At 42.0% G+C, this 23475-nt stretch overlaps 2 protein-coding genes across 2 annotated transcripts in view; one reads left to right on the plus strand and one right to left on the minus strand.

Annotated features, from left to right (window-relative positions):
- LOC133664593 (uncharacterized) overlaps nucleotides 1-23475 on the plus strand; it is a 264251-nt gene that overhangs the window by 80461 nt on the left and 160315 nt on the right. The gene's annotated exons all lie outside the window — the stretch shown is intronic.
- Nucleotides 9317-23475, minus strand: part of LOC133664587 (oocyte zinc finger protein XlCOF6-like) — a 335370-nt gene continuing 321211 nt past the window's right edge. Inside the window, exon 4 of the mRNA XM_062069333.1 lies at nucleotides 9317-11089. Coding sequence (XP_061925317.1) covers nucleotides 9810-11089 — 1280 coding nt within the window. The 3' untranslated portion in view covers nucleotides 9317-9809. The remainder of the gene's footprint in view (nucleotides 11090-23475) is intronic.

The following is a 23475-nucleotide window of genomic DNA, read 5'->3' on the forward strand; positions in this document are numbered from 1 at the left end:
TGTAAGTGCACCTTTTGTTTGTATTAAATATTATCATTTTACTCAGCGTCTGCCTCCCGTCTCTGCATCTTTGGGGTCTCGTAGCTAAGCTGCATTCCAGCTCCTGACATAAATAACTGTATTAAATGTATCTACTTGATTTGCTACATGCTGTGGGTCAGCATAGGTCTTACTTGCACATGTTGCACATCTAGCAGCAACTCCCCAAAAGTACTAAAAAGTATGTCCTTCTAAGACGTCATGTTTTCAATACTTTTAAAGTTCCAAAGATATGAAGATATGACGGGGCAAGGTTGTGGATAACCTTGAAAGTAAGAAAATTATCTAAAATTGGAGTATCCGGGTGGGGGAGTTGAAGGATTCATGGAACTTTATTGTTTAGACACATAAGATGGCAGGAAAACTAATAACCAAGGTTCCAGATTTAGCCCAATGAGAACCAGATGAAAGTATAGGCTAAGGTCACTAAAGCATGGTTTAATACAGCCAAACTTCACTCTCCCGCCAGCTTGGACCAAGATTTGGATCCAAAAGAACCCCTTACAGGAAATACACCATACAAATGGACCCAGTTCAGGGACGTAGTAACAGCGACTGCACAAGCTGTGTTTGGCAAGAAGCAGAGAATTCACAAAGACTGGTTTGATGAGTACGACATGGCTTTACAGGCGCGACTTGATGCGACCTGTGGATCCGGACATGACAGGTTCAAAGACTGTCAAGCCAAAATCTGAAGAGAGTTTTGCTCTATGCAAGACATTTGGTGTGAGTCAAAAGCTGAGGAAATCCAGCGCGAGGCAGACTCTATGAACTCCAAAATACTCTTCAGCCATCTCAAAGCCATCTTCGGTCCAGCCAAAGGGGGCACTGCACACCATTGCCGTTGTTAGTTTTATTTTATTTTATTTTTTTAAATACATGCCGACATATTCATTATAAAGTGGCCCGAATATGAGTTTAAATAAATAATCATATAACCTGTCATTATTCACTCAGTTTCCCCTCACTTCATAGCTTAAGGTAGAGAGCCCCTTTAGTGTGTCGGTATCCAATCCATTCCACTTGTTCATATAGAAAATGCCCACATCACTCAAAATCCAGTCCGCATTTTATCTGCGACCTTGCTTGCGGTCCTTGGACTTGTTCATATAGAAAATGCCCACATCACTCAAAATCCAGTCCACATTCTCTCTATATATATATATATATATACAATTGTGCTCATAAGTTTACATACCCTGGGAGAATTTATGATTTCTTGGCCATTCTCCGGAGAATATGAATGATAACACAAAAACATTTCTTCCACTCATGCTTAATGGTTGTGTGAAGCTATTTGTAGTGTGACTATCAGAAAGTAATTAGTCACTGAGAGTGGAAAGCAGGGTTCTGTCTGACACGCTGGGTCCAAGGATGCAACATGAAGTCATTACTGCTGTTTTGAGGGTGATTTATTTTCCCTTTGAGTAAAAATACAATACATTACATTCAGATGGTTTGTGGTCCTTTTGCTGTCCTTTTGCGTTCTCTTTGCGATCCCTTTGCGGTCCCTTTGCGACCCCTTTGCGATCCCTTTGCGGTCAACAGAAGTAACAGCACCCAGGTTCACACTCTCTCCATACAAGCCAAACAATTCACAGAGAGGTGCAGGTGTTATATATTCAGCAATCAGCCCCACACACACTCCGCCCACACACATTGCCACACACACTATCCCAGGTGACAAGTGAGAAACAAATCCCTGCCTCTACATTCCGGCCCCTAATTATTATAACATAATAATTACTGGACAATAGTAGCAGCACGGAAATATTAAATGTAACATACATCAAATCAAAGTAGTTATAACAACAGTTCATTTTCAATGTCCTTGAACGAGCAGGTTCTTCACATATATGAAAGTGTCACTAGGCCAGAGGTTCCAGAACTTTCAGAGCCTAGACAGAGTGTGGTCTGTGTCACAAGTCATATTCAAAGTCAAGTCCTGTCAACAATTAATCCCATCAGATGTCCTCGGTTTTCTGAAGCAGACACATCTTAGTGACAGGTCTATCCAGAAAGCTTGTCCTGGTCTTAATCGGGGCTTGTCGAACAAGTCCTCTTTTATCTTCAACAACCTTGACAACTCTCCCCATAATCCAAGAGTTGCGAGGTGCAGAGTTATCCACAACAAGCACAATGTCTCCTGGAACAAAATTGCGCTTGATTTTATTCCATTTTTGGTGCTCCTGAAGCTGCGGTAGGTATTCCTTTGTCCATCTTTTCCAGAACAGGTTGGACATGTACTGGATTTGTTTCCATCTACGCACAGCATACAAGTCATCCTTTTGGAAAACACCAGGTGGAAAAGATGGCTGACCCTTGAGGATGAGAAGATGGTTGGGACTTAGAGCCTCTAGGTCATTAGGATCTGTGGATGCCTTTGTTATTGGTCTGCTATTGAGAATAGCTTCGATTTCGCACAGCACAGTGTGGAGGCTGTATTCATCCAGAGTTTGTACTCTCAAAGTGGAGTTAAGGACTTTCCAGATTCTGGCTATGACTCCAATCAATGAACTTGTAAGATCAGATCCCTGCAGCAGCTGTGTGTTCAGTGATGTACCTTTGAATGACACAGCATAATCAAACACCACTCTGATTTTCTTCTTATGCGGATGGTATACACCATGATGTGGAATATTCCAGTTTTTCCATGGTTACATGCCATATCTTCCACAGGCACTCTTTCAGCATAACCGCAGATAATGATGTGTATGAACATGGTGTAGTCCGCATGAAATAAGGCATCCTTTTGGAACCTTCTTTTCAAATTCAAGGCGCGTTGCTCTGCTAACTTGCGGTTATCAGGCATGCACACATTTCCCTTTTTTAAAGGCAAACCAATGGTGTAGTGACCATCCTGTCACGAACGGGGGGGTCGCAGCTTGCTGCGCGGTTGTTCTCCCAATGCAAAGGAACGGCTCCGGACGAAGGCGTAAGGTAGGAAGTGATTTATTATCATAAATCATCCAATAAACAAAAACAACAGGGATGCGTGCAGAGCGCACGGGAAGTTAAGGAACTTATTACTTAGCATAGGCAAAAGACAAGGAACACTGGAACTCAAAAACTCACGTGACAAGTGCATGGAGCAAACACAATGAGAGCAGGACGAGTGACTGGCAAAGGCAACTTAAATAATGCCTCTGATTAGCGCTCGGGAAGCAGGTGAGCGGGCGAGCACTAATCAGAGACAGGTGCACACAAAGAGTGACCATGACAACCAAAACAAACTCACAGGAGCACAACAAATAACAAAAGGAGTCCAAAATTAACAGAAAACACAAAAACATGATCCGGACCATGGATCATGACAGTACCCCCTCCTCAAGGACAGATACCAGATGTCCATATGAAAACAAAAACAAAAAACAAGCAGGGTCTAAAGTCACGGGCGGGCGGAGGGAGGACTTGGAGGTGGGTCGCCAGGCCAAGTGTCCCCGAATCCACCGAGGCAAAGTCAAGTGGCGGCGGCGAGTGGAACGCCGCTGCAGCAAGCGAGGCGGGCGACCAGGGAATGGCCACATTCGTGGCCGACGGGGAGGTGGGCGCACTTGGCGAGGCGGACGACCAGGGAACGGCCACATCCGTGGTCGACGAGGAGGTGGGCGTGTCGGCGCCGTCATGGCAGGCGTGGCAGCAGGCACCGGCGCCGTCATGGCAGGCGTGGCAGCAGGCACCGGCGCCGTCATGGCAGGCGTGGCAGCAGGCACCACTGGCGAGTCTGGTGTGGTTGCAGGTACCACCGGCGAGTCTGGTGTGGTTGCAGGTACCACCGGCGAGTCTGGTGTGGTTGCAGGTACCACCGGCGAGTCTGGTGTGGTTGCAGGTACCACCGGCGTCTGGCGTGGTGCAGGCGCAGGCGTCTGCCGAGGTGCAGGCGCAGGCGTCTGGCGAGGAGCAGGCGTCTGGCGAGGAGCAGGCGTCTGGCGAGGAGCAGGCGTCTGGCGAGGAGCAGGCGTCTGGCGAGGAGCAGGCGTCTGGCGAGGAGCAGGTGCAGGCGTCTGGCGAGGAGCAGGTGCAGGCGTCTGGCGAGGAGCAGGTGCAGGCGTCTGGCGAGGAGCAGGTGCTGGTCTGGGAACCAGCCGAGGTGCAGGTACTGGTCTGGGAACCAGCCGAGGTGCAGGTACTGGTCTGGGAACCAGCCGAGGTGCAGGTACTGGTCTGGGAACCAGCCGAGGTGCAGGTACTGGTCTGGGAACCAGCCGAGGTGCAGGTACTGGTGTGGGAACCAGCCGAGGTGCAGGTACTGGTGTGGGAACCAGCCGAGGTGCAGGTACTGGTGTGGGAACCAGCCGAGGTGCAGGTACTGGTGTGGGAACCAGCCGAGGTGCAGGTACTGGTGTGGGAACCAGCCGAGGTGCAGGTACTGGTGTGGGAACCAGCCGTGGAGCAGGTGCTGGTGTGGAAACCAGACTTGGAGGTACTGGTGTGGAAACCAGACTTGGAGGTACTGGTGTGGAAACCAGACTTGGAGGTGTTGGTCGTGACTTTGGCGGAGGTGGCCTGGCAGGAGGTTGCGGCTTGGCATGCCGACGGACTGGTGGTGGAGGACGGGCTGGAGGTTGCGGCTTGGCAGGCCGAAGGACAGGTGGCGGCGGCCGGGATGGAGGTTGCTGCCTGGCTGGGCGCAGCCGAGCAGCCCCACCAGCACAGCTCCCGGCCCCAGCCCCCCCCTCAAGGGGCGGATACCAGACGCGCTGCTTGCGGTCTGGAACAGTCTTTACGGGTGGGTGGCGGGAAGTCAGGAGGGGGGCAAAATCCTCCCCTCTAAATTGTCCAAAATGTCTTTTCCCACCCCCCACCTGAGGTCTTTTGGGAGGATGAGAGGAAAAAGTCACTAACGTGGGCGGGGCTAGAGTCCTAGGGGGCGGAGTTTGGCACTCAGAAGGAGACTGTGGCTGACATCTAAATTTCAAAAGAATGTCCTGATAATGTTTAATTTTGGAATTAAAGTCTTTAGGAGGTTGCTGACGCAAGGAGACAGAATTCAGAAAAAAAAAATTCTGGGCCATGACGTCATCAGCCGTGGACGGAGTGACGTCATCGGGGGAAGGATACTGGGCTGCCTGCAACTTGCTTCGGTCCGGGGGAGGAGCTTGCGGGAGTGACGCGTTCTGACGGCGAGGCGAAGCCCTTCTGGGCGGCTTCCGCCTTTGCCTGCGCGTCCGGTACTGCGGTGTAGCGGCGATGTCTTCGGACCAGAGGGAGTCGATGGGGATAAGGGAGCCTCCAGGTCCCCACATAAGGTTCGACCTCTCCTCCGTCGAATAGCGAAGCGTCTCCACTTCCATCGCTCGCAACACCATGCGCGTACCTTCATCCATCTCCCTCTGGTCCATTTGCGGGAGAACGGTTGCTGCTCTCATTCTGTCACGAACGGGGGGGTCGCAGCTTGCTGCGCGGTTGTTCTCCCAATGCAAAGGAACGGCTCCGGACGAAGGCGTAAGGTAGGAAGTGATTTATTATCATAAATCATCCAATAAACAAAAACAACAGGGATGCGTGCAGAGCGCACGGGAAGTTAAGGAACTTATTACTTAGCATAGGCAAAAGACAAGGAACACTGGAACTCAAAAACTCACGTGACAAGTGCATGGAGCAAACACAATGAGAGCAGGACGAGTGACTGGCAAAGGCAACTTAAATAATGCCTCTGATTAGCGCTCGGGAAGCAGGTGAGCGGGCGAGCACTAATCAGAGACAGGTGCACACAAAGAGTGACCATGACAACCAAAACAAACTCACAGGAGCACAACAAATAACAAAAGGAGTCCAAAATTAACAGAAAACACAAAAACATGATCCGGACCATGGATCATGACACATCCACCATCTCAACAGAGCTTTTCACCATTTCCATGAACTGGCCATCTTCTCTTGATGGACCCAGTTGCTCTTCGTGGCTGCGTTCAGGGAAGTCTAGTTGAAACTGCTGCTTCCACAGTTCATCCAGTTTCACCACAGAGATGCGGTTAGCAGTAATGTTGGGTTGTTCCAAGTCTGCTTCACCACACATTGGCCCATTGACAGTCCATCCCAACATGGTCTGAACAGCGTACGGCCCTCCTTCTTTGCTTGGAATCACCTTTGTTGGTTCAAGAGCTCTTGGTGCATTTAAGCCGATCAACAGTTCAATGTCTGCATCAATTTCAGGTAGGTGTACTCCACGCAAATATGGCCATCTGACCAGATCCTGCTCCCGTGGTATGTTGCTCCTGCACACAGGCATTTTCTTCTGTGTAAACATATCTGGCAAGTCACAGTAGAGATCACTTTCCAGACCGGCTACCTCCAGATCTGACACAATGCAACATCCTACAATCTTTTCTTGGCCCAAAGTGCGTAAGAGAATTTTAGTTCCTCTTCCTGAAACATTCAACTTGCTCATCAGACTTGATGTACAAAAGGAGCCAGAGCTGCCTTGGTCCAGAAAGGCAGACGTTTCCATGACTTGATGACCCTTTTTGGACTTGATCTTTACTGGCACGATAGAGAGCTTACAGCCATGGTCACCGGCCCCAGTGAGACCACTACTTTGCACTGTTACCACAGAGCTGCCCACCGCTGTGTTTGTACCTGCTGCAACTGCTAGATCCTTCTCTTGCTCCTTGTTCTTTGGATGAATATGAAGCATGCTAGGGTGTTTAGCTCCACATGTTTTACATGACAGTCGCTTCCTGCAGTCCTTACTTATGTGCCCTATGCACAGACAGCCAAAGCAAACTCCATGTTGTTTTAAAAAAGTGATCTTGTCATTATGTGCCCTCTCTACCAATAGAGAGCACACCTCCAACGCATGTTCACCCTTGCAGTACAAGCAGGTCCTTTTGTCCAGTGGGGCTTCGACCTTTTTCACATGGGCCTTTCCATTAACTGATGTTACTGTAGTAGCAAAACTTCCTTGGTTTCGTGTGTGACGCTGACAGCCATCTCTGCTGCCATTTTTGATTTGCATTGTCTTTGGAGTATCCTGTATATTTCCAAATATAGGGTCTGCTGCAATTTTAACTTGACGTTCAATAAAACTGACAATGTCAGGGAAAGTAGCTCTTCGAGAACGGGTCTCTTGAATATCACAAGCTACCGTCCTCCATTGGTCTCTCAGCTTATACGGTAACTGCTTGATCACCATCAGCATGTTCGCAGGCATGTTAAGCTCAGACACGTACTGTATGTCATCCATCGCATTACAACATCCTCTTAAGAAGAGACCATATGCTTGAAGAGATTTTGCATCCTCTGCTTTAACCAAAGGCCATGATAGTGCTTTGTCCAAATAAGCAGAAGCAATCTTTTGTTCATTCCCAAAATGCTCTTCCAATAAAGCCTTAGCCCTTTGATATGCTCTGTCTGGAGGCATTCGCTGACAGCTTTGAACAAGCTCATGTGGTTGTCCTCTTGTGTATTGTGCCAGGAAGTGCAAGCAGTCTCCAGCGTCACCTGTCCTTTCTTCAACATTGTGCTCAAAAGATTTCATAAAAGCATGATATTGAAGAGGATTTCCATCAAACACCTGGGTCTCTCTCCTTGGCAAATGAGAGATGTTCTGTTGTCACGCCAGTAAAGCAGAAATTTCATTTTGCCTTACCATTATGGATAGCAAATTGTTATTGTCATTAATGACTGGCATCTGAACATGTGAATTTGTTGTAAATTGAGAAGCTGAAGCATTACTGTTCACATTAGTAGCCATTGGGAGTCCAGGCATCCTTTGCTGGATTATTTGAGATCCAACATCAACAGTAACTTTCCTTTCATTCGGCTGTGTTAAATGAGACTTAGATGTACTTTGACTGTCATACACTCCATGGCCACCAGGCACATGCAAGTAATAGTTTCTTGTTGATGCTGTAAACAAAATGTCACTGTGCAAACCCATGTTTGTTGTTGTACTGAACACAGATTGAAAATAAGCCGACTGAAATAATAATAACAATGAATAATTTCTAAGTCTTTGTTAGCCGTTTGTGAAGTTTTGTGCTCGTGCGCTACGTTCGCTCGCATCCTGTGCATCTCCTGGGGGCTAAGCCCCCCCTGTCCTTAAAAGCTAGTGACGCCCCTGCTGCACACCCTCTCTCTGTTGATGCATCCACCAAATTAAAGAGCAAATCTTGTATCAGTGGGCGTTGGGAATAACTCTTTAGTCAGTTCCTCAACAGACCACATTCTGTTGACCAAGAGGCATTACAACAGATACCACAAAAGCCAACTCAGGTGTGCTTGTACTTCCCTCCTACTGGGGGGAAGTGAGAACTGCCATGGACCAGACACGCTGTGGTAAAGCACCAGTTCAGAATGGCATACCTGTACAAAGCCTTAAGACCCACAGCCTTCAAGGCATTTCACAATATCCTGTTAACCATTTGGGACAAAGGAGATACGTAGCCTGACCTTGTCATATTATGTTTAAAAAAAGGACAGAAAGTTGGACTGTGGTAACTACAGAGGTAAATCGCTTCACTCTGTTGCTGGAAAGAGCCGAGCTCGTGTCCTGCTAAAACAGCCTAACGGATGTCATTTCTGAGAATCGCCTCCCAGAAGCACAATGTGGTTTCCGTGCAGAATCACTGTTAACCTGTTATTTGTGAAACCCCAACTCCCAGAAAAGTGTATTGAGCAACTGATACACCTGTAGGTATTTGTGGAGCTAACCAAGGCTTTTGACACAGTGAATCGTGAAGCACTCTGGTCTATGTTGGCAAAATTGGGCGGCCCAGAAAAGTTCACAATGATGATAAGGCTCTCTCACAATCACATGATTGGTCAGGCCCTCTCAAACGGCGACTATACTGGCAGCTTTTGGAACAGTAATGGTGTCAACCTTCAACCTCTTCTTCACACAAGTCATCCTCCATGCTATCAAGGACCTTGACATTGGCGTCTACATCAGATACCGCCAAGACAGATCCGTGTTTGATCTGAGACGTTTCACTGCAAAGACAAACACACAAGAAAAAGTCATCTTCAAGGCTCTTTCGCTGATGACAATGCGCTTCATGACTCACAAGGAGGACCATCTCCAAGTCATTAACGACCGTTGTGAGACATGACATCAGACCAGTGATGTCCTTGTGGTTCATGCAGCCCTTCGAGGCACCTGTGGTTAAAGTCTTTATCAATAAACTTTGATTACGGTAATTGCACAAACTGAGTACAATAGGGGCCTAGATCTTCCTGCAAAATAACACATTTCGAGTCCTCAGTGTCAGCCAATCTGGGTCACGGCACCAATTGAAATAATATACTTTTATTTTTGTTAAAACATCTCAAAGAATCAGATCATTAGTCATAAAAAACAGACATTTTATTCTACAAGGTCACATACAAAGGATACAGCGCTGGTTTCAAATTGCTAGTACAAACAAAAATGCCTATCTTACAAAAGGTGTGCATAATTATATTGTATAGTGTACAAGTACAAGTAGTAGGACCGCTGGCACCACCATGGTGGAGACTTGTTTTGGAGACAGCAAGCCTGTGAAGGGGCACACTGAACCATAACATCATCATCACTTCTTAAATATTAGCAGAAATACAGATTGATGTGTTAGTACACAACTAAATACATTAGTAAGAATGAATAATAAATATAAACTGTTGTGTGGATGTTGTTTTCCAGGATGTGTAACTAAGAAACATATTTACATATTTGTGATTGAAGTAATTGAAAAGTAACTAAAAGTGATTTGGGGCTTGATTAATTGTCATTTAGTTGGAATCATAACAAAAAAAGTATAGTCAGATGTTAATGAAACTTTCAGGACATGTCAGAAATGGGATAAGGAACAAGTGATTAGATTTTGGTGTTGATCCTGATCATCATTTGGATTTAGCCTTCTTTTGAAGGATTCTTTACTACTGGGAGATTTGGCCTGGTGGAGGTCTGCGGGGCGCTTTTCTATTTTACTGCTGCTGTTCTCACCAGCACACTTGTGTTTGTTAAGTTGGTACTCATGAGAGAATCTTTCATCACACACACTGCAACTCAACACTTTTTTTCCATTGTGTGTTCTCATGTGTCTTTTCAAATTTCGACTTCGTGCAAAACTTGAATCACACACTGAACAGGAAAAAGTTATTTCTCCAGTGTGTGTTCTTGTGTGATCGTTCAAACTATCCTTCCTTGTAAAAGATAAGCCACAGATTGAACAAGAAAAAGGTTTTTCTCCTGTGTGTGTTCTCATGTGCCTTTTCAAATTTTCACCTTGGACAAAACTTGAATTACACACAGAACACTGAAAACGGTTTCCCCCAGTGTGTCTTTTCAGGTGTCGTTTCAAATCTTGACTTCGTTTATACCTTGAATCACACACAGAACATGAAAAAGGTTTTTCCACTTTGTGTGTTCTTGTGTGATCTTTCATGGTTTGCTTCCTTGTAAAAGATAAGCCACAGATTGAACAAAAAAAAGGTTTTTCTCGTGTGTGTGTTCTTGTGTGCTCTTTCATATTTTCCTTCCTTGTAAAAGATAAGCCACAGATTGAACAAGAAAAAGGGTTCTCTCTCGTGTGTATCCTCATGTGTCTTTTCAGATAACAATGTTTTTTAAAGGTTTTGTCACAGTGAGAACATTTCAAGTGAGTGTTGTCAGTGTGACATGTCTTATCATCTTTAGAGTCTTCATCATCAGTGTCAGGAGAGTGTGACGTTGTGTCCTCACTATCTGATAGTGGAGCTAAGAGCTTGTCTGCTTGTGATCCTCCACAGTGGTCTCCATCAGCTTCTGTTGTCATGTGTTGTGTTGAGCTGCTGCTTGGAGGCTCCGCCTCTCTCTTCTCCTCACTTTCACCTTTGACCTCATCATCTTCACTCTTCACATGGACACCAATCACTGGGAACTCCACCAGTCCTTCATTATGCTCTCCCTCCTGACTGATGCTGTGTTCCTCTTCTTCCTCTTCCTTTTTACAGGGAAGGGTCTGTGTCAAAGAGGAAAAGGAGACGCCAGAGGATCTCTGGCGCCTCGTCTTCCTCTTTGATGGATCCTCCTTCACCATCCTGAAGCTACACTCCTGTTTTTCAGGCAGAAGTTGTTCTTCACAGACGTCTGCAGGACACAAAATGACAAACATGCTTGAGAAATGTCCAGATTTGCTCAGTCACATGAGGCATTCAGTGCGTTTACATGTACTTAAAATAACAAGTTATATGAATTGTCCTGAAAACAAACACACTGCTCTTTACAACATTATTCACAGTTAAAGAAGACCACTTTTTACAAAGGATGGGCAATATGGTCTAAAATCTTTATTGCCATTAATTCCCTTCTGCCTGAGTGCAGCTGGGATAGGCTCCAGCGCCCCCTGTGATTTTATTGTCAGTTACTGATGTATAAACTTGAAGAAAAGATTAGGTCGTTTACAGTGTAAATCTGTATTTCGTATGGTTGTCTCTGCTATGACGCTATCTTGTGGTCGAGTTCGCTCACTGCGAGTGCTGTGGGTTGAAAGTGTATTTCCTTTTGTTTTGTGCCTTGAACTTGAAGTATGGTTTCTTTATTTATCTCGCCAAGCAACGTTTGTAAGTGTAACTGGGAATTTCCACTCGTTCGGTTATTTGTTTTCAAGTCAATGTGTCAGTTTCCACCACCTGGCTTCTACACAACAAGGTGGTTCAATTGAGCTAAAATCTGCTCGTGTGGGACAGGAAGTCATGCATAAACACAAAATAAATGATCCAGTTTACTTTCAAAGTAAAATATTCTGTTTAAGGCAGATGGTATTATATACTTTGAAAAGTCCTAAAGTTAAAGTACCAATGATTGTCACACACACACATTAGGTGTGGTGAATTTTGTCCTCTGCATTTGACCCACCCCCTTGTTCACCCCCTGGGAGGGGAGGGGAGCAGTGGGCAGCAGCGGTGGCCACGGTCGGGAATCATTTTTGGTGATTTAACACCCAATGCCAACCCTTGATGCTGAGTGCCAAGCAGGGAGGTAATGGGTCCCATTTTTATAGTCTTTGGTATGACTCGGCCGGGGTTTGAACTCACAACCTACCGATCTCAGGGCGGACACTCTAACCACTAGGCCACTGAGTAGGTAATGGACATGAAGTCAAGTTGTCAAAGGTTTTCAGAACAAATTTCACCTCCTTGACGCGAATGGACGAAGACATGCTGATTCTAAAAGGCCCAAAATTAAAGAATCATATAACAGGCATATCCCGGGCAGCTATATGGGGGCCTGTACTTCAGCGTTGTATCAAAATGACTAGTTCCATCTCCAACATTAAAGTGAGTGTCGCTAACAATAGGAAAATGTGTAGAGGAAAATTGCAAGCAGTCGAAACAAAGATTGTGAATAACTGACAAGAGGCTCACTTTGTTCATGTAAGTCTACTGTGGAATAAACACGCTCAGGTGCTGAGAGCGATGCACAGAGTGAGACCTCTTAGTCCAGTTTAAAATCCAGAGACCAAAAAGGAAACATACTGACATAGCAATGTATTGATGATGGTAAGTATTAAGTTATTGGATTTATTTTCATTTATATCCGTCCCGGCCTACGATTGCATGAATATTTAATGCCTCTGGACATCGTATTTAATGCTTTTTAATACCATTTAAGGCCTTAATTTAGGCAAAGGCCATTCAATGACTTTTAATGCTTTTTAATGACCCACAGAAACCCTGCTAAAGCTCTTAAATTTAAACAAATGTGGACCGATCGATACAAAAATTGACAGTAACAATACCAAGTATAAGGTTTTTATATTATATACACAGTACCGTTCAAAAGTTTGGGGTCACATTGAAATGTCCTTATTTTTGAAGGAAAAGCACTGTACTTTTCAATGAAGATAACTTTAAACTAGTCTTAACTTTAAAGAAATACACTCTATACATTGCTAATGTGGTAAATGACTATTCTAGCTGCAAATGTCTGGTTTTTGGTGCAATATCTACATAGGTGTATAGAGGCCCATTTCCAGAAACTATCACTCCAGTGTTCTAATGGTACAATGTGTTTGCTCATTGGCTCAGAAGGCTAATTGATTATTAGAAAACCCTTGTGCAATCATGTTCACACATCTGAAAACAGTTTAGCTCGTTACAGAAGCTACAAAACGGACCTTCCTTTGAGCAGATTGAGTTTCTGGAGCATCACATTTGTGGGGTCAATTAAACGCTCAAAATGGCCAGAAAAAGAGAACTTTCATCTGAAACTCGACAGTCTATTCTTGTTCTTAGAAATGAAGGCTATTCCACAAAATTGTTTGGGTGACCCCAAACTTTTGAACGGTAGTGTATATTTTGTTGAGTTTGTTATTGTTTACAAACTCAGGAAATAAGGAAGACTTTAAGGGCATAAACCAAATGCTTTAATTCAGAGCCATATTTAAATATTCAATTGATTTTCTAACACCACCATCCTGTGTTTTTGTCTGATTATGATTGTGAAGAAAAATGTAATTATCAGTATCTGCATCGGTATGACCGATACTTGGTATCATTTATTTATTTATCAGCCAAAACTAAAGTATCAAACAACAAAACAAGTGCTTATTACATTTTAACAAAAGAGAATAAGTGATTATTACATTTTAACAAAAGTGTAGACAGAAACACGTTACAACAGAAAGCTCCTAAATAAAAATATTATTCATTGAATTATTGAGATTTTGATAGATTGTAATACATTCTAAGGCCGGAGTGGCTCGGTTGGTAGAGTGGCCGTGCCAGCAACTCGACGGTTCCAGGTTCGATCCTAGTCACTGCCGTTGTGTCCTTGGGCAATGTACTTTATCCACCTGCTCCCAGTGCCACCCACACTGGTTTTTTGTCCTGTCCAGCTTCTCAGGCAAATCATATAGTTGATGTAGATGCCCATATCGGCTGTACAAATTTACTTTACAAAAGAGAAGAGTGGGATACTTCTCTTGTTGCCTTATTTGTATTTGACATTATTAAATGTATTTATACCCACACTGGTTTAAATGTAACTTAGATCATGGGTTTCACTATGTCAGGGGTCGGCAACCTTTACCACTCAAAGAGCCATTTTGGCAAGTTTCACAAATTAAAGAAAATAATGGGAGCCACAAAAAAATGTTTTAAATTTAAAATGAAAAACACCGCATTCAAAGCTTAAATGCTTTGTGCTATGTTACCCAGGGGTCTCCGACACACGCACCGGCACGCACTTTAATGTGGAAATTTGATGTTAGTGCGGCCCGCGAGTTTTGAATGAATGGCGCTTGATAGCGTCATACTTGCCAACACTCTCATTTTTCCCGGGAGACTCCCGAATATCAGAGCGTGATGACACTGATTTTGGAGCCCTCTACAGCCTGCCCAAACAGTGTACCTGCTCGACCACATGTAGAATGCAGTTTTAGCTTGTTCACGTAAGTGACAGCAAGGCGTACTACCTCAGCAGCCACACATCTTACACTGACGGTACCAATACCCAGAATCCCATGCAGCCCTAACTCTTCCGCTCAACCAACGCACTGAGAGGGGGGGGGGTTGATGTGTGGGGGGATTTGGTGGTAGCGGGGGTGTATAATGTAGACCGGAAGAGTTAGGGCTGCATGGGATTCAGGCAGTGGCGTGCCGTCACTAGAGGCAGGGGAGGCACGGCCTCACCTGCCATCATGGAAAGAAAAAAAAAAGTAAAAATAAAAAAATAAAAATTAAATTGTTATATGTATCCAGTAATTATACTAAAGTTATTTTCCATTTAACTTCACCAGTTTTAGATTATTTTTATTTTCACATTTGCCGTTCAAATACTGAGAGAGACGGTGCGGTGATCAGCAGCCAGTTGAGGCACGTCACTGATTTGTGCCTCAACATGGATTGTGCGCAATGACTCGGCTAACTGCTGGCCTGCTGTACAGTGATACTGAATTGCTATATGAATTATATTATAATTTTTTTTGTGGGTTCACAGTGTGGCGCATATTTGTAACGTAACAATGTTAAAGTTGTTTGATACGGCTACCGTCAGTGTAAGCTGTGTGGCTGATGAGTAAGTATGCTTTGCTGTCTCCTGTGTGTGCAAGTAAAAGCAACATACAACATGTGGCCGGGCTGGCACGCTGTTTGTAAATGCTATAGAGGACAATTACTGCAGTGCAATTAGGGCACTCCCTTTACTTAGTAATTAGAGTGTAAATAGGATTATATTTTCCCTGGGAGTTATCTATGAGAGACACTGAGATCCATAAGTCTCCTGGTAAAATCGGGGGGGTCGGCAAGTATGTAGCTGAGCCGCATCAGAGTGGTCAAAGAGCCGCATGCGGCTCCGGAGCCGCGGGTTGCCGACCCCTGCACTATGTAAAGCGCTGAGTCACCACAAAAAAGCGCTAATTAAATATACTTCACTTCACTTAAAAGGGAACCTCACTTTTATTTATTTTGCCTATCAAGAATACAGATTTTTAAATAAAGTAAATAAATGCGATCAAAAGTCTGCTTACAACAGAGACTATTAGAGTCGCACTATTCTGCCTACAAAGAACTTAAAAAGCATCCAAACACCTCCATTAAGGTTTTATGTACATGCAGTAAGTATATATGTCATTTAGTAACAGGCACATTTTTAAAAAGATGTAATATTTACGTATTTTTGCTCATAAGCGCATTTATTTCAAAAACGCATCACGACGTTCGCTTTTTACATCACTGAATATTACACACTGCAGACTTCATGAGAGCCATGAAACATAATAAAGCATCACTTACTGTACAAGGTCTGCTGTCACTATGACGCAGACTGATAGAATCTTGTTATATTCCCGTTTAGATAAAGAATGACTCATAATTGTCGCACGGAAAAGGGGGGTGAAGCCAAGCGTCTTTTTGTATCGTTCACAATTTCTGGGTCTAAATTGGCTGTCAAAGGGTACCAACTTGTCAGAGGAAGGAGCTCACCAGCGGGTGATGTCAACATAGACACACAAGCTATAAATAGTTTGTCTGCGTTAGCACTTATAATAACAATATCACTAATACTTGGTTGGTATTCAAGCCACAAAATGCAATTGGAGTATTAATGGTGCTTTTTGGATGGTTATAGTATAGTTATATTTATGAGTTAGAATGTGATTTAAAAATATATATATATATCCATCATCATGTCTTTTATAATGATTGTGAATGATAGTGCAGTTCTCCTCTAAATTCCAGTGATTAGATTTAAGACGTGAAGTCTATGAGCATGAAGTGATAACGCCTACTTGGATGAGAGGACAAACATCTTCTAAGACAAAGTGAACAGTCCAGTTGTGATGGATTGAATGCCCTGAGAATAAAATGATATGTGGATGTTGTGCTTACTTGGACTGTGATGAAGCTGTGCGGACTCAGGTGGTTTGTCTTCATGCTCTTCAGTCTTCACAGAGACAACAGTCAGTGGAAACTTGGTGACATCATCCTCCTCCTGCCCTAGAAGACACTCTTCCTCCTGAGTGATCCACACTTCCTCCTCTTCCTCTTTCATGTGGGGCGGCTGTGGATCCTCCTTTTCCTCTTTAATGTGGGGCGGCTTTGGATTCTCCTCTTCCTCTTTAGTGTGGGGGGGCTGTGGACCCTCCTCTTCCTCTTTAATGTGGGGGGGCTGCTGGACGTCTGTTGGGTAAATAAGTAAATAAAATAAAGAGAGAATATAAATAGTTTTGGACTGACACTGTTAACACAATGACATTATTTGTGTTCTTTCCTGTGTTGTGTTAAAAGTGTGAAGCAAAACAACCAATAAATACGCAGGAAATACCTCCTCTTGTCCCAGTCACTACAATTAATTCAAAAGTGAGTACAAAAACAGACTTGGAAATTTGATGGGAGGTAATTTGAAAAGTTTTTTATACGTACGAGGCAGCATTGATTGAGGGATTCTTAACTTTACACTCACTGATGTAAAGTGTGTAAATATTTTATTGTGTATACGGTCTACTACACCTAAACTTTATCTCTAAATTTATCCATAATCTTTTGATTACATAGTAATTAGCATAACTTCAATATCATGGAAATAAAAAAAATCTAATTCCAAAATCACTTAAAAAAACATTCATGGTATGTTATTGTCATCATGCAGAATACTTTTTTGTGGTCATTTTGTTGGCTGGGCCAAAAGGAACTTTTACCAAAAACATGTTTTACTATGTGGTGTTTTAATGGATTATCTCCATCAACAATTCCTCTTTAGGAATTGGAGACCATCTACGACACGCTGAAGGAAAGTCAGTCACCTTTATGTTCTTTTAATAAATCAAGTGTTGACTACTTTGGTTACTGAAAATAAATGTTTACTTTCACTTATTTATGCATGTAAGTCAGAGTCAGGAAGTAAATTTATAACTAATTAGATTTGATTACAGTATAAAATGTATTTGGTGACTGTGTAAGTTTTGTGTAACATGTTGATACAGGTTTACATCTTCTTGGGGACTGGAACACAGATATGTCCCGAAAGAATGCACCCATTTTTAAAATCTTCACTAAGCTGTGTCACCAACATTGCCTCACTTAGCTCATTAAGCAAACTACCAGGGTGAGTGAGTCCTTTTAAACCAGGGGTCACCAACGCGGTGCCCGCGGGCACCAGGTCGCCCGTAAGGACCAGATGAGTCGCCCGCGGGCCTGTTCTTAAAAAAAAAAAAAAAAAAAAAACATTCCCCCCCCCCCAAAAAAAATTAAATCTACATTGAAAAAAACACAAGATACACTTTCAATCAGTGCATCAACCCAAACAACCTCCCCCATGCACACTCATCCACTCACACAAAAGGGGTTATTTCTTTCTGCTACCAATATTCTGGTTTCCACAACATAGACAACACATCTGCAAGGGACACAGTCCCTGAAGCACACATGATTGTATAGGCTGCTGGTCCACTAACATTTTCATTAATTACTATTTTTTATGTAATTATTTTTATATTGTTTTACTTTCTTTTTTATCCAATAAAATGTTTTTTATTTATTTATCTTATTTTATTTTATTTTTAAAAAAAGGGCCTTATCTTCAACAGACCAGGTTGTCAATGAAATTAGATTTGTTTAAAGGGTTTTTTAAACCAGGCCCAGTCCAGATAATGTCCAAGTCGGACTCAGCAACACACACCTTCATTCATGTACACAGAAAAAAATTAGGGAACACAACAGATTGCATATAATTTATAAACAAAATTACATTTTCAAATTAAGCATTTATGTACAGTCCAGATTATGTCCAGGTCACTCAAATTAGGAAACACAACAACAGATATCATATAATCTATAAACATAATTATACTTTCAAAATAAGCCTTTGAGGACTTCTCATCTTTTTTTAAATGTTTTTTGGCATCATTATCGTTTTCAACCATGTAACTTTCTAAAGTTAGAAAATACTGAATAAATGTTTTAAAGAATGTAATACTAAGTGAATATCTGTTTTTGGCCTTAAAAATAAACATTTTACCGAGTACTATAATTAAATTGACTAAATCATGATTGTCAATGAACTCTCCTAAAATAACAGAAACCACATTAAGCTTCATAAACAAACCAATCCTTAAACACATTTTTTCAACTTCCACCCAAAACAAAGACACAATATGACAATACCAAAACAAATGCAGGGAGGATTCAGGCTCCTGACAACAAAATCGGCAATTATCTGACTCTGTCATATTCCATAATTTTAACATTTTCCCTGTGGGTAAGAAGTTATAAATAATTTTAATTTGAAAATAACGATTTTGCACATCGATAGTGGTTTTATAGATTAGTTTGAATATGGCATCCCATGACAACGGGCAGTCAAAAAAGTCCTCCCATTTTCCATTTGTGTTGTATGAGGCAGCCTTCAAAGATTTCTTTATTAAATAAAAATTATATTTTTTTCTATTTATTTTAATTCCTTTTTGCCAACTAGAATTTCTTATTAGAGGTTCACAAACTAATAATTTAGTAGTTCCATAATTAATTATTTGTTTCCATCTTTTCCCAATTACTCCAGTTAGTTGATAAAATGAAAAGCTTGAGCAAGCATCACCATACATAGCTCTAAATTCATCATACTTCATAATTTTACCATTCTCATTGATAATATAAATAAATAAATGATAAATGGGTTGTACTTGTATAGCGCTTTTCTACCTTCAAGGTACTCAAAGCGCTTTGACAGTATTTCCACATTTACCCATTCACACACACATTCACACACTGATGGCGGGAGCTGCCATGCAAGGCGCTAACCAGCAGCCATCAGAGGCAAAGGGTGAAGTGTCTTGCCCAAGGACACAACGGACGTGACTAGGAAGGTAGAAGGTGGGAATTGAACCCCAGTAACCAGCAACACTCCGATTGCTGGCACAGCCACTCTACGAACTTCGCCACGCCGTCCCTATATCATTGACAAAAATGATTCCTCTTTCAAACATATTTTTCCAAAAGAAAGGCTTTCCATCTATTACAATATTAGAGTTCATCCATATTAACTGCTGCAAAATATTGTCTCTTTTTTCTGGCACATAAAATTGAAAACACCACTATGAGTGGATTGTTTCCTTTATGAACCCCGCCATGTTTCCCAGCAGACTCTCTGGGAGGGGATCACTTGTAAAAAAGGATACAATTTCTTTTGATACAGTACATGTTTTTTGTCCAACAGGACATTTGTGTACCACTCAATGTTTAAATACATCTTTGGAACAATTGATGCTTTTAAAGACAGACAAATAGCTTCAAAGTTGAGAAGTTTCAGGCCCCCATATTCATACTCTTTGTACAAAACCTTTCTTTTAATCTTTTCTGGTTTGCCGTTCCAGACAAAATCGAAGACCCTCCGCTCATAAATCTTAAAAAAGTTTTGTGATGGAGCTGGTAATGACAAAAACAAATAAATAAATTGAGGAATAATTAACGAGTTGGCAATAGACATTTTACCATACAAGGTTAAGGATTTCCCTTTCCATAATTGCATAATTTTGTCCAGCTTTCTTAGTCGATTATCATAATTTACTGAGCCTAGATCTTCCAGATTTTCTGGGACAACAACACCAAGTATGTTAACTGGTCCATCTGTCCACAAAACAGGCACTTTGCATTCCATTCGAAAGGACGTTCCCTTTAGATTTCCGATCCTTAACATTTTACATTTATCATAATTAAGCTTAAGGCCAGATTGCTGTGAAAATATGTCCAAAAGATTAAGAAGGTTCCGCAAACAATGAGGAACAATCTTATCTTTGTGAATCAGCCTTTTCTGACATGAACTTCATCAAGAACAAACACAGAACACGCCTCACTGATGCACATCTGCAAGACTCACTCAGAGTTGCAGTGTCAAGTTACACACCAGAGTACAACACACTAGTTAACAGCATGCAATGCCAGGCTTCCCACTAACTGACAAAGAAACAGATAACAGATTTGGTGTCCAGTTCAAAGTGTGACATGATTTAAAAATTTGAGAGTTAACTTTTGTATTTTACATGAGTTATTATTTGTACAAACATGGTGCAAAGTAATTCATGATTTGTTAAAAAATGTTAGTGGCTAGCTAGTTAAAATGGGATATTGTGATTTCACAAGACTGTCTTAGAAGTGATCATTTGAAAATGTTCAATATGAAAAATGTGCACTTAGAGAAAATATAAAAAATAAAGTGTTGCATATTGATATTTATCTGTTTCTATATATATTTATTGTGAGAAATCATTAAGATGATCAGTGTTTCCACAAAGATAAATATTAATAATAACAGAGTTAAAGGTAAATTGAGCAAATTGGCTACTTCTGGCAATTTATTTAAGTGTGTATCTAACTGGTAGCCCTTCGCATTAATCAGTACCCAAGAAGTAGCCCTTGGTTTCAAAAAGGTTGGTGACCCCTGTTTTAAACTATCATAGACCTCGTTGTTACTTCTGACCAGTCCAAGATCACCACAAGTGGAACTACTGTACGCGGCTTAAAGGCCTACTGAAATGAATTTTTTTTATTTAAACGGGGATAGCAGATCTATTCTATGTGTCATACTTGATCATTTCGCGATATTGCCATATTTTTGCTGAAAGGATTTAGTATAGAACAACGACGATAAAGATTGCAACTTTTGGTATCTGATAAAAAAAAGGCTTGCACCTACCGGAAGTAGCGTGACGTAGTCAGTTGAACATATACGCAAAGTTCCCTATTGTTTACAATGATGGCCGCATGAAGTGAGAGAGATTCGGACCGAGAAAGCGACAATTTCCCCATTAATTTGAGCGAGGATGAAAGATTTGTGGATGAGTAAAGTGCAAGTGAAGGACTAGTGGGGAGTTGAAGCTATTCAGATAGGGAAGATGCTGTGAGAGCCGGGGGTGACCTGATATTCAGCTGGGAATGACTACAACAGTAAATAAACACAAGACATATATATACTCTATTAGCCACAACACAACCAGGCTTATATTTAATATGCCACAAATTAATCCTGCATAAAAACACCTGCGTGTTTGTTATGCTAGCTCCTAGCTCCTCTGCTAGCTCCTAGCTCCATAGAACACGCCAATACAATTCAAACACCTGATCAACACACACAATCACTCAGCCCAAAAGACAGTTTACCTAACCCAAGGTTCATAAAGCTTATATATTTTTAAAAAGTTACGTACGTGACGCGCACATACGGTCAAGTTATCGAATGTTTAGCAGCCAAGGCTGCATACTCACGGTACCTGATATTCAGCTGGGAATGACTACAACAGTAAATAAACACAAGACATATATATACTCTATTAGCCACAACACAACCAGGCTTATATTTAATATGCCACAAATTAATCCTGCATAATAACACCTGCGTGTTTGTTATGCTAGCTCCTAGCTCCTCTGCTAGCTCCTAGCTCCATAGAACACGCCAATACAATTCAAACACCTGATCAACACACACAATCACTCAGCCCAAAAGACCGTTCACCTAACCCAAGGTTCATAAAGCTTATATATTTTTAAAAAGTTACGTACGTGACGCGCACGTAAGGTACGGTACGTGTTATGCTAGCTCCTAGCTCCTCTGCTAGCTCCTAGCTCCATAGAACACGCCAATACAATTCAAACACATGATCAACACACACAATCACTCAGCCCAAAAGACCGTTCACCTAACCCAAGGTTCATAAAGCTTATATATTTTAAAAAAGTTACGTACATACGCAAAAAAAAAGCCAAAGCTGCATACTCACAGTAGCACGTCTGCGTCTTTGTCATCCAAATCAAAGTAATCCTGGTAAGAGTCTGTGTTGTCCCAGTTCTCTACAGGCGTCTGTGTATCCAAATCAAAAGTCCTCCTGGTTAGAGTCTCTGTTATCCGAGTTCTTCCATCTTGACTGCATCTTTCGGGAATGTAAACAAAGAAGCGCCGGCTGTGTACTGTTGTGGCTGACTACGTTCGAAAAATACGTCCATTTCGCACCGACAACTTTCTTCTTTGCTTGCTTGGCTTCCTTCTCCATAATGCAATGAACATGATTGAAACAGATTCACGAACACAGATGTCCAGAATACTGTGGAATTATGAAATGAAAACAGAGCGTTTTCGTATCGGCTTCAATGTGGAAGGCATACCCGTGTTCGCCGGGCTACGTCACGCGCATACGTCATCCGCAGAGGCGTTTCGAACCGGAAGTTTAGCGGCAAATTTTAAATGTCACTTTATAAGTTAACCCGGCCGTATTGGCATGTGTTATAATGTTAAGATTTCATCATTGATATATAAACTATCAGACTGCGTGGTCGGTAGTAGTGGGTTTCAGTAGGCCTTTAAGTGATCATTCCATGATTTTCTGTACCCGTAAAGAACATAGAACCGAGGCTGACGGCCACAAAACAAGCAAACCTACAATCCTCAAGACCTAGACTAGCAAGGCTTTCAATGACAAACTGGCAAATTAAGACTCGCCCCGGTACTTGCAAGTACACAGGTCTTTGGGTCAATTCCTAACCTCAGAAAAGTAGATAACTTCACAGTCAAAGTGGGTGACAATATTATAACAATCAAAAATGAGATTAACTATCTTGGCTGCATCGTAGAGACTAATCTCTCTCGTGAAAACATGACTACTAAGGTAGTCAAAGAATCAACCGACGAAATCTGTTCTTACTAGTGTTGTCCCGATACCAATATTATGGTACCGGGACCTGTACCAAAATGGATTTTGATAATTTTCTAAATAAAAGGGACCACAAAAAAGTGCATTATTGGCTTTATTTTAACAAAAAATCTTAGGGTGCATTAAACATATGTTTCTTATTGCAAGTTTGTCCTTAAATAAAATAGTGAACATACTAGACAACTTGTCTTTTAGTAGTAAGTAAGCAAACAAAGGCTCCTAATTTAGTCTGCTGAAATATGCAGTAACATATTGTGTCATTTATATTCTATTATTTTGTCAGAAATATTAAGGACAAGTGGTAGGAAACGGAGGACAAGTGGTAGGAAATTGATTATTA

This window comes from Entelurus aequoreus, linkage group LG14, assembly GCF_033978785.1.
Source record: "Entelurus aequoreus isolate RoL-2023_Sb linkage group LG14, RoL_Eaeq_v1.1, whole genome shotgun sequence".
Classification (NCBI taxonomy): domain Eukaryota; kingdom Metazoa; phylum Chordata; class Actinopteri; order Syngnathiformes; family Syngnathidae; genus Entelurus; species Entelurus aequoreus.